At 45.0% G+C, this 12,319-nt stretch overlaps 1 protein-coding gene across 10 annotated transcripts in view; it reads right to left on the bottom strand.

The window, feature by feature from the left end:
• Positions 1 to 12,319, bottom strand: part of elna (elastin a) — a 76,960-nt gene that overhangs the window by 7,767 nt on the left and 56,874 nt on the right. For 3 of the 10 annotated variants that reach the window (XM_079481791.1, XM_079481795.1, XM_079481794.1), the window contains 10 exons: positions 4,881 to 4,964; positions 4,461 to 4,493; positions 3,766 to 3,879; positions 3,635 to 3,667; positions 3,397 to 3,525; positions 3,242 to 3,283; positions 2,126 to 2,152; positions 1,026 to 1,055; positions 851 to 928; positions 264 to 344 (listed from right to left, as the gene is read on the bottom strand). In XM_079481791.1, the coding sequence (XP_079337917.1) occupies positions 264 to 344; positions 851 to 928; positions 1,026 to 1,055; positions 2,126 to 2,152; positions 3,242 to 3,283; positions 3,397 to 3,525; positions 3,635 to 3,667; positions 3,766 to 3,879; positions 4,461 to 4,493; positions 4,881 to 4,964 (651 nt within the window). The remainder of the gene's footprint in view (positions 1 to 263; positions 345 to 850; positions 929 to 1,025; positions 1,056 to 2,125; positions 2,153 to 3,241; positions 3,284 to 3,396; positions 3,526 to 3,634; positions 3,668 to 3,765; positions 3,880 to 4,460; positions 4,494 to 4,880; positions 4,965 to 12,319) is intronic. The other 7 variants (XM_079481798.1, XM_079481799.1, XM_079481792.1 and 4 more) reach the window with 3 other exon arrangements.

The following is a 12,319-nucleotide window of genomic DNA, read 5'->3' as shown; positions in this document are numbered from 1 at the left end:
ACACATTTTTATTCACAGCTATTCACAGTAAACGGTAGAATATTTCATGAAAAAATTGGAATTGTTATTTTTAATTTCAATGGGATTTGAAAAAATATTTGCATGCGCTTACACGTTTTTTTGTTCTATTTGTATCTATTGGTTTACAAGCCTAGATCTGTATTCACATATGGTATACCATACCCCTGAAACAGTTTAATAGACCAAGTTATGCAAAGAAATATTATGACAAATATGGTATGTCGGTACAGTGTTTGATTTACCTGCTCCAGGTGTAAGTCCAGGAATAGTCCCTGCCCCACCAACACCACCCACACCTGCAACACTACCTGCACCTCCAACACCTGGATGACACAAACATCACATATAATGTTAATAAGACATGAGATCTTCAGCAGACAGACAAAATTTCTATGAAAACCAACTTATATTTTGTTCCTCCAAAACATTCTTCATTTGTGGTCCACAGAGCAGTTGCTCAAAACTTATTTTAGCTAAAGCAATAAATGAACAGTTATTTTGTATCTCTTTCTACAAAGCTGTTTTTTCTTCTGTGCATGATACAAGACACGCAACAAAGCCTCTGACTACTAAATTAAATATCAGAACTGCAAGGTAATCTATGGGTGATCTATAAGGTCTTATGAATGATCTAGTTTTTGTATCTTTGGCCAGGAGTGTATTATCACAAAAATGTGTTTTGTTATAGGTAATGATTCATTTGACACTTTAGCCTCCTCAGTAAGATAAATAGATCAAATCTTTGCAGAGGCTGAACTATATGAATAATTATTTTAAAAACCCTGAATAAACATTTATACACCAAACAGACTGTAGCAAATCATCTAACCGGGGGCTTTCAGTGGCTTGGCTCCAGGTAACACGCCGGTACCAATGCCAGACGGTCCGGCACCACCATAATATGGACCTAAAACACCAGAAAGAAAAGTTCAATTTTGGCATTCATTTTGAGATGAATGACTTAAGTATTGATGATTTTCTAGTCTAATGTTGACTATATTTACCATAGGGATAGGGGTTAACCCATCCACGACCTGGTAACAAAGATGTGCACTTTACTATGACATCAAATACAGGTGTCTACAGTAAAGATGTTAGGGGTTCATTGTGGTGCGCTGCTCTTTTTATAGTAACCTATGTCACATAAAATTTGATTTACTTAATGGTAGAAAGATTTGTATTTGAGCCCAAAGAAACTTTAGTGTTGGTTTGGGGAATAAGGAAAGATAATGTCCCTAATTTAACACATTTGTTTTCTGATGGCCAGGGCGGATGGGTACCACTCAGTGATGGCATCAGACGACAGTTCTCATACTGCTCACACTGTTTATGTTGCCCGCAGCACACGTTCAAATCTTTTTTTAAATCTTTTTTTTAACATTTCAGTGGCCATGATGTTACTCTCTGTCCTCATGTGGCTCATTTAGGGTTAGGGTCACATTAATGCCAAGTGTGCTCACGTATGCACTGTAAAATCGGCCTTAGCAGCTACATGTCTGGAAGTGACAAATACAGCATACACATATACTGTATATCTATGGTCCGAGCTGGTGCAATTAAGTGGAGGTGGGGAATAATAGAAATTGGCTTCATGTAAACTAAACGAATATGAATATAAAATCAATTATTATTGAAAACATGTACAATTTACACTTCAACCCCCCACTGTTCAAAACCAAATCTGCTCACTCAGGTGCTATAAGACATCATTATTATAAAGAGTATAGTTTTAAAACATCAACAAAAAAAGCAGATGCTTTTATCAGTATGTCGAGAATCTTAGAAAAAATCGGGTCCGATGTTCGATGCAGATTATCGAGGCATTTACAGATCAAATCTTACCTCTTCGGATCTGCTCCAAGAAAAATCGGGGCCGCCCCGATCATATCAAACATTTAGGATTTTAAAACGCGGTGATGACGTTGGATCTTTTACAACAATCAATTTGATACAATACTGCAAGATGACGGAGTGACTGGTTGTGAAATATATATATCAGTATATATCAGCAGGGAACATGTGGTTGATTCATTTGAGCAAAGAACATCAATACTCAATGCACTTTGTAAATCGTAAATAACTGGACAGTCGTGTGTGTACTTACCAGCAGCGGGGACTCTCTGTACTCCACCTGTGTAGCACAACATGAACATACAGAAAAAATGATGATCTCAATGAGTGCAGACAGATACACAAGCAATAATGCAACATGCAGGTCCGGTTTCGCAGTTTTTGACTTTCTTACTTTTTTCCAGTACAAATGGCTAAAAATCCTTGAATCAAAATGCATTTTCTTGTTGAGCAAAATTCCCTAAGAAAATAAGTCTTGTTTTGTGGAACCCGTGTGTTCTCATCCTACTGGATCTATCGGCTGCCTTTAACACTGTTAACAACCACATCATCCTGTCAAGTCCTTGTCCAGGCTCTTGTCCTGTCCAGACTGGACTATTCCAATATGCTACTTGCTGGACCTCTAGCCTGCACAACCAAACCTCTACAGGTCATCCATATTGCAATGGCAATAGTGGTCTTCAATGAACCAAGGAGAGCACACATTACTCCTCTCTTCATGAAGTTACATTGGCTCCCTATAGTCGCTTTCATAAAAAAACAAAGCTCTGATCTTGGCCTACAAGACAACCACTGGTTCGGCACCATCATTTATTCACTCGTTAATGATAAAAGCGTCTGCTAAATTACTAAATTTAAAGTAATATAAATGGATCGGTCTAATACCGATCGATACCTCATCCAGAAAAATGCTTGGTATTGACCCTGGTCGAGGTTATCGCGTAAAAAAATATTTTAAAACTTTTACTAAATACATGTAGAAACATAACTGTTGTATTGCTTGAAAGTAAATACGAACTTTAGAAAAAAATATTAATTAAAGATTTAATAATTTAAGAAATGATTCATTAAAGAAGATATGAACTGTTTTCTTTGCAGTATTAGGGGTGTGAAAATACAGAGATTATTTTTGTTATTTTCATCAGTTTTTCCAGTTTTAATGTTTATTTTCTGCAAATAAATTCAAATAGAAATAATATTTGTATTTGTAATTTGGTAGAAATATTACTCGTATTTCACAAAACGAAACAGAAATGAGCTTTTTACCTAAACACATACCTATAATTAGTAAATAAAAATCGGTCTCTTTTTTTCCGTGGCTGAGTAAACACTCTGTATAACATATATACTGTGTATCCATATTTTTTACCTGGTAAAGCAGTCCCCTCAGGAGCCAGGGTTGGGAACTTTGCTGTAAAATGAACACATTTTAGTCTATTAGACAAGAACAACATAATTTGGGCTTCATGTCTCTTGCCATTTGGTGGTGATATTATATCAGAAAGCACATTATTTATATTGTACCTGGTTTCCCACTTGGTGCAGCTGGCCCCCCAGAAACACCCACCCCTGTCCCACCCGGTACCACCACCACACCAGTACCACCAGGTGTTGCAACTGGAACTGCTGCACCAGTTCCAGTGATCCCAACACCTGGCAGACAATAGAAACGAATGCATTAGGCATTCACATTATATTGCATGATTAATGACATTTAAATGACAGTTTTTGTGAAGCTGTGTATAACCTTAAATTAACATACCAGCTTTAGCAGGTTTGATTCCACCGGGATATCCTTTAAGATTGAAATCAGTTTTGTTAACTGCTGGTCAATATCTCTGTCAATTATATGACATTGATAGTAATTTGTTCATAGGTCAGCAAATCAGTTACCTCCAACCCCTGCTCCTGGTGCCAAACCTGTCCCAGTTCCAAGTACTGGTGTTCCTCCAGCGCCCGGTACCATCCCTGCTCCTGGCACTGTCCCTGCCCCTCCTGCCACTCCTGCTGACAAACCAGATCACTGCTAAGAATTGATTTGTATTCATTTCTGTTTGCACCTGTATATTTGGGTTTTACTCCACAAAAAAAACTCTTCATGACAAATAAAGGCGCAGTTAACATAAAAATTATGCTTATTTAAGTACGGTACAATTTTAAAGATTTGATTTTAGATTTCATCGTTTGCGTGGAAGAGCAATACTATCATACTATCTTGCTTTTCCAGACTATTAAATATCTATGTACAGTATATCTATGATATGTTTTTTTATATATTTACAATTTAGAGTCAAATGGGAATAAATATCCTGCAGTGTATTCATCATTGTGATACAATGTATACAAACTTACTTTTGCCATTATGTCATTAGGGTCCGTTTTCCCAAATAGAAACATTTGTATGATTCTCTCACCAATCTCATCTGTGGTATCTTTAGCCTAATCTCTACTTTAGAAATTGCCCAAGCAATCTGTACAGCTTTACAATGTCCACATTCTTTGACAACTACCCATACATTAATATCACATCACAGTTAGTCTAGATGTACAGTATGTAGATACATTTACAAATAGATAATGTTTCTCACCATATTTAGGAGGTTTAACTCCACCTGGGTACCCTATAAAAGCAAAAATCCATAACAGAGAATCAACATTTAAGACCATTCTTTGTGCTATCGAACGCAGACTAGGGGTTGAACGACCTCAGATTTTTTGAGATGGACTATTATGTAAAACAAGTTGTGTCGACTTTCTTGTCCTGGGTGTGGAATTTTTTCCACAATGCTCAGGCAGCAAATAATAAATAACTACAAGATTATAGTACCTCATAATTATGCCTCCAACTTAATATTAACACACTGATATGTCTTATAATGTTCCCCTACTGTCCCCACACTATTCCTACATCCTTAGGTTTGAACATGAGGCAGCTATTTTACATATCAAATGCATTGAATAAAGTGCTGCTGTCTGGATAACAAAAGTAAAGAAAACTGCTGGCAAACCTCCAGTTACTCCACCAGGTACACCAGCAGGCACTCCACCAGGAACAACTCTAGCTCCTCCACCAGGTATTCCCCCAGGAACACCTGTTCATGGTTGGAATGTGTTGTTAAAAAATTTAAGTTTTAGTTATTGCCCCATTGCACGTATTACATTTTGCCAACCATTTTCCTTCAGTTGAAAACTATGTGCCTGGAAACTAACAGTTTTATGCAACATTATTCACTGGCCAGGTGCTAAAATGTATGTAACACCTGCCTTAAGCTTTTCCTGGTGCTGCATATAAAATGAGGGATTACAGTAACAAGCCGACTAATATCAAGCTACAGTATATTGGACACCAAAAGCACATATTTATAAGTCATGCTGGCAACAACTAAATTGTCATAAAGTCTTACAATCTGTGGTGATATGTGTAATGTGATTGGCTGTTAACTGTGAAACTCATGGTTGCTTGGCAACATGGCCGGGCGTTAAGTCAAGAGTCAGAGTTTTATTCTTTGTTGTGTTCATGTGGGCGGCACAAATACAGAGTACTGTGAGTGAGTTCACTAAAGTGTGAGCTCCATACATCATAAAATGGTGTCTGAAGTGAAAGTTCTTCGCACACTCCTGTGATCCGAGAAAAAGAACGGAAGGGAAATGTTGAAGTTTAATGTGCCTGAACCCTTCGATTTCACACAGTCATCGAGTTGGCCAGCGTGGATTTGGAACTAAATTTGTCAAGACAGAGATGTGTAGGTGAATTCATTACTCTGTGCGATGGGTAAATAGAACAAACCTATATTTAGCACGTTTATGTAACCGTTTCTCTAAAGAGGGTCAACAACCACACTCCGGAGGAGCCGACACCAAGGACACCAGTCAGGCAGGACAACGATAGTACGCAAACTTTTGCTTTCTCCTTCGTAGTAGGTCGGATGCAGTAGCCAACAGACTCAAGGTTTGCTTCTTGCAGGGCAGCAGTGGACCAGACTTTCGTCGAAGGGTGTCGCCACAGCGTCCAGCAATTTCCTGTGTCCACAGAACAACAATGAGTAGACAGTACAAGCGTTACTAACCGGCTTTCTCTTTCCACCGAGCAAACAGGGAGGAGGTGGCAGTCTCCAAGGAAAGAATCAATAATCACAAGGTGGAGTGACTGGGCTTTCTTCGGTTCCTAGAACAATAATCAGAAGATATTCTCCCACAACTCGAGTACGGCTCATCCCACCAGCACACAAGGCCGAGCTTCTCCGTTCTCAAATACGGCAACAAACAGGCTAGGAACCCGGACACAGTTTTTCAGATCGGTAGATCAGATTTAATTCTTGATGCCCCACTGGTTAGGCTTTCCCAGACAAAGATTACAGAGTGATGGTAAAGGTTAAATCTCCCACACTCGTGCATGCATCAATACTAGAACTCCTCACACGTGCTCACTTACACTTTAAGATGCCACACCACCTCACAGTGAACAACAGGTCTTCACTCCATCTCGGCAGGGTCGGACAATCCACGGATGGCTTTTCGTAAGCGGGTATCAGGTTTCCAGATCTATCACATAAGGCCCGGTTCCTTACTTGGTCTCTGAGGCTCACAGCGAGAGAGAAATAGACCCTGCCAGCAAGCACAGGTCAGTATTCAGCATGCTCTAGGCCAATCCTCATAACATCACTTTTCTCATAAGTTAATTAAGGTGCACTTAACTTCCCTCTTTGGTGACAGCATAGATCTTTAGCACTATCCTTAATCACTCTGTTCTCTCAGTCCCATTTGCCAGTCACTCACCCGTCTTCAGTGTTTAAACACCCTCGCACTTGCAGCTGTTGCTGTTTCCCACTGTCCACTGGTAGAAAGCACTAAAGGCAATCCGAAATCAAACACAAGCACACCAAAAAAACCCATCGTATGGCTTCCAGCTTCTCCTTTTATCCATCTCCCCGCCAATAACGGCCTGATTAGTGGTCACAGCTGGCGCTCGTCAATGTCGTTGGCCATGATATATCACCGGAAACGGCTCCCCCAGAGCAACAAATTCCGCTTTTAAGGTTCCTAATTTCACCCGGTGACACCCTCCCTCACCAATCCGTTCTAGTCCCGAGAACGGGGACCTGACTCCCATTCGCCATATCTCGCAGGAGGCACTCCTTAAGTCTCTCGTTGCGAACGTCTAGGCGGCACAACAGGTTCCACTCCCCTCGGCTCAGCCATGAGGGCTCTAGGTAACACAGCCCATCCAGGACGGTCCGGAGGTCACTGGAGCTGGTGGGGCCTCTGTTACTTGCCTCGGGTAGTTGGGACAAGGGCGAAGCAAGTTGCAATGCAATACCCTCATGGGCCCTGCTCTTCCCTCAGGGCGAACGGCATAAACGGGCTCACCAGGGCTCTGTCGTTGCTCAACCACATATGGTGCGGTCTCCCACCGGTCGCTGAGCTTTCCCTTCCCTTGGCGCCGATTATCACGCACAAGCACCCGCTCCCCAGGCAACAAGGGGGCCTCTCGAGCGGTTCGGTCATACAGGCGTTTGTTCTTCTTAGCAGCCGTATCAAGACGTTCAGAGACTCTCTCGTACGCAGCGTGGAGCTGTCGATGGTGTCGGTGTACCCATTCAGAGTCGGAACAGCCCAGGCGTACTTTATGAACAGATCCGTCACCACCAGGATATTTTGATACCGATCCATCGGCCGACTCAACGTCAGAAAGTCCATAGCCACCATATGCAACGGAGCCCGGGGCCACACCGGAACTAAGGGGGCTCTCACTTCTCTCCTGGCTTTAAACAAGATACAACGGGGGCATTCCTGCACATACCTCCTCACAGACTCCTCCATCCTACTCCAATAGAAGTGCCTACGCAGCAAGGACACTGTTCTCTCCTTTCCTTGATGCCCCAGTTGGTCATGGTACGCCTGGAGCAGAGATTGAACTTGGGCTTCTGGCACCACCACCTGATGGACAGTCTCACGAGTCCTTGGGTCCTGGATAGAGCGACAGACCACTCCATCTTGCAAGTACAGCCGTTTCCAGTGCCCCAAAAGTTTCTTTACCATCAACGTTTGGCCTTGTCGTTCCGCCGTTCCAGGTAATGTATCTTGTTCCAAGTAAGTCCGCAGGGTGTCCAGCCCTTCATCCAGTTCCTGTCGTTCCCTCCATCGTTGCGGGTCCCATCCCCAGCTAGCCGGAACCTCTTCCAACTGTGCTCCAGGCGCCTCAATCACTCCTACCATCAGCCCTTTATCCAGTTCCACCTCTAGATGTTCTCCAGCTCTTGCCGCTGGTAATCGGGACAACACATCGGCATTGGCGTGCTCACGACCTGGCCGGTACTGGAGCTGGTAGTTAAAGTTGGCGAGTTAGGCCACCCACCTCCGCTCTACCGCTCCCAGTTTAGCCTTCTAGAGGTGAACCAGTGGGCTGTTATCCGTGACCACCAGTACTTCAGCTCCCCACAAGTAGTCCTTGAATTTCTCACATAGGGCCCACTTCAGGGCCAACAGCTCGATCTTAAAAGAGCTATAGTTAGCGTCCTTCCGCTCCGCTGGGTGGAGACTCCGGCTGGCATAGGCAATGACCTTCTCCACTCCGTTCTGCTGCTGGGCCAGTACTGCCCCTAGCCCCGTATTACTGGCATCCGTGTACAAGACAAATGGCTGGGTGAAATCAGCGTAAGCCAGAATAGGGGCCTGCAACAGCTCCTGTTTCAGCCTCTGAAAGGCCACGTCACACTCGGGGCTCCAGACTATCAAAGGGGAACCTCCACCACGTGGACGACTTGACCCAGCGAGCAGTTGGTTTAAAGGCTTAGCAATCTTAGAAAAATCCTTTATAAAGCGCCGATAGTATCCCATGAATCCCAAGAAGGACCTCACTTGCTTCACCGTTTTAGGGGGATCCCAGCCTTGCACCGCAGACACTTTATCTGGGTCTACAGACACTCCCGCAGCACTCACGCGATGGCCCAAGAACTTGACCTCTTTCCGAAGGAGTTGGCATTTCCCTGGCTGGAGCTTCAACCCATACTTCTCCATGGCTTGAAATACTTGCTCTAGATGTAACAGATGGGAGCCAAAGTCAGGTGAGTAAACGATCACGTTGTCTAGATAGACCAGGGTGGAGTCCACCAACTGCCCTCCCAGGCATCGTTGCATCAACCGTTGGAACGTGGCGGGGGCGTTACAGAGTCCAAAGGGCATCCGATCCCAAAGGGCGTGGTAAAGGCAGTCTTCTCTTAGTCCCCTTCTTCCACCTGTACCTGCCAGTATCCGCTTGCAAGATCAAGAGAAGAGTACCAGGCGGCGTGCGTTAGGCTCGTGAGGGAGTCTTCAATCCTCGGCAAGGGAAAAGCGTCCTTCATGGTTACCTGATTCAGTTTACGATAGTCTACACAGAATCTCCAAGAGCCGGTTTTCTTGCGTACCAGCACAATCGGGGCTGACCAGCACCACTTGACCCACAGTGGCCGGTCGTCTTAAAAACCCCTTGCGAACTGCGGCGAGATCTGCATTGGCGGCTATAGTGCGCAGGTCTTCCACAGTTATTACAGATCGGGCGCCCCTGTCCATCCCACTGGAACTTGGGACCGATTGGCCGACCGGCACGTCTTTCTGGATCGCTTCCTCCATCCGAGTAGGAGCGTTCTCGAGGCAAAGTCGGAGGCTCTGGCCGTCCACGGCGAAACTCCCCCCGAAGGGTCTTGGATAACTCTGCCATTTCTTCACGGACATCCTTCATTGACTCAGTACGCAAGGCTTGTTTCCAATCCGACGGTTCAGGAGGTACAGGAATGCTAGCGCCGCTTGCAGCCATACACACGGGGGAGTCCACTGTTTCGGCGTGATCCCGCTCCAGAGCTAGAGCCTCTCGGCGAAGATCTTTGAAGGTCAAGGCCGCATCTCGCCGAAGCTGTAATTGTAAACTCTGCTGTATAGGGCCTTCTCGTAGGCCCAACAAGAATTGATCTCTCAACAGGTTCTCCTCTTCTCCCAGACCATGATTTTCTCAGTCCTTCAATCTAGAATAATGCTCTCGTAGACGCAGGGCAAACGCCCTCAAAGTTTGTCTAGGCCCCTGCTTACAGTTGAAGAATTGTGCCCGTAGCACCGCCACCGGAGTGGAATCACCATATTGCCCAGTCAAGAATTCAAAGATGGCTCGTGTGGTGGCTCGGACAGCCTCAGGTGCAGCTCAAACCTCTCTCTTCACCTCCCCCTCGAGGGAATTTAAAATGAACTGAACCTTCTGGGCCTCACTTAATCCCTGTAGTCCAGCCATATACTCCACTTGTGTTCTCCAGTCAGTCAAGTTCAACTCTGATCCAAGCTCACCGTACCTCTGGGCCCACGGAGCTCCCATAAACATTGGTGCCATCGGATGCCAGGCGGCTGGCAACTCTTCATCCGCCATCATGGATCCTCGGCCGCTCAACTCCGAGTGGAACCCTGCCGACTACGCCAAATTTCTGTAACCGTTTCTCTAAATCCGAGGGTCAACAACTATACTCTGGAGAAGCCGACACCAAGGAGGAGCCGACGCAATCTTTTCTCTTCATTAAGTAATTAAAAGCACTTAAAACAACATTGGAGCTCCACTCCAGGGCGTCCCACGTGGGCCTCGAACGAGGGGAACTCTGGCCAGCGGAGAATCAAGAGGGCCTGAGACAAACAGTCGCGGAAGTTAAGCGACAAGAGATAGACCTTCGGTCGGGGCGTCGGAGCAGCCATAGACTCCCTTCTCCCACAAAGGGATCTCTTTGCTCACAATGCAGCAGCCAATTGGGCACAACAGTCAGCAGACTCTGGGTTTACTTCTTGCATGGCAGCGGTGGACCAGACTTTCGTCGAAGGGTGTCGCCAAAGCATCCAGCAACTTCCTGTGTTCACAGAACAACGAGTAGACAGTACAAGCGTTACTAACCGGCTTTCTCCTTCGTAGTAGGTCGGATGCAGTAGCCAACAGACTCAAGGTTTGCTTTTTGCAGGGCAGCGGTGGACCAGACTTTCGTCGAAGGGTGTCGCCACAGCGTCCTGCAATTTCCTGTGTCCACAGAACAACGAGTAGACAGTACAAGCGTTACTAACCGGCTTTCTCTTTCCACCGAGCAAACAGGGAGGAGGTGGCAGTCTCCAAGGAAAGAATCAAGAATCACAAGGTGGAGTGACTGGGCTTTCTTCGGTTCCTAGAACAATAATCAGAGAATAATCTCCCACAACTCAAGTACGGCTCATCCCACCAGCACACAAGGCCGAGCTTCTCCGTTCTCAAATACGGCAACAAACAGGCTAGGAACCCGGACACAGTTCTTCAGATCGGTAGATCAGCTTTAGTTCTTGATGCCCCACTGGTTAGGCTTTCCCAGACAAAGATTACAGAGTGATGGTAATGGTTAAATCTCCCACACTCGTGCATGCATCAATACTAGAACTCCTCACACGTGCTCACTTCACACTTTCAGACACTGCAATGCCACACCACCTCACAGTGAACAACAGGCCTTCACTCCATCTCGGCAGGGTCGGACAATCCACGGATGGCTTTTCATAAGCGGGTATCAGGTTTCCAGATCGATCACATAAGGCCCGGTTCCTTACTTGGTCTCTGAGGCTCACAGCGAGAGAGAAATACACCCTGCCAGCAAGCACAGGTCAGTATTCAGAATGCTCTAGGCCAATCCTCATAACATCACTTTTCTCATAAGTTAATTAAGGTGCACTTAACTTCCCTCTTTGGGGACAGCATAGATCTTTAGCACTATCCTTAATCACTCTGTTCTCTCAGTCCCATTTGCCAGTCACTCACCCGTCTTCAGTGTTTAAACACCCTCGCACTTGCAGCTGTTGCTGTTGCTGTTGCTGTAGCTGTAGCTGTTGCTGTTGCTGTTGCTGTTGCTGTTGCTGTTGCTGTTGCTGTTGCTGTTGCTGTTGCTGTTGCTGTTGCTGTTGCTGTTGCTGTTGCTGTTGCTGTTGCTGTTGCCTGTTGCTGTTGCCCACTGTCCACTGGTAGAAAGCACTAAAGGCAATCCGAAATCAAACACAAGCACACCAAAAAAAAAACATCCTATGGCTTCCAGCTTCTCCTTTTATCCATCTCCCCACATGCGCTCGCCAATAACGGCCTGATTAGTGGTCACAGCTGGCGCTCGTCAATGTCGTTGGCCATGATATATCACTGGAAACGGCCCCCAGAGCAACAAATTCCGGTTTTAAGGTTCTTATTCATTTCACCCGGTGACATTTACATTTTCTGTGGATGAGGAAAAAGAGTAGTTAAAACGTTTTAGGAACACTCTGTGGCCAAACGCAGTTAGATTCATGAATTTGCTTGTTTTCATAGAAGTAATAAAAGTAGTGGTGAATGTATTGAAGCATACGATTTTGGTGTTACTAAAGATGAGCACATTGTGATTGGAGTAGCTGACAGTGAGAAGTTGCAGCTTGAGGCAGATTTAATGCTGGAGAAAGC

This window comes from Barbatula barbatula (genome assembly GCF_947034865.1).
Source record: "Barbatula barbatula genome assembly, chromosome: 19".
Taxonomy (NCBI): Eukaryota; Metazoa; Chordata; class Actinopteri; order Cypriniformes; family Nemacheilidae; genus Barbatula; species Barbatula barbatula.
Note: the sequence above shows the minus strand (reverse complement) of the source record. Positions and strands in the feature narration are given on the sequence as shown.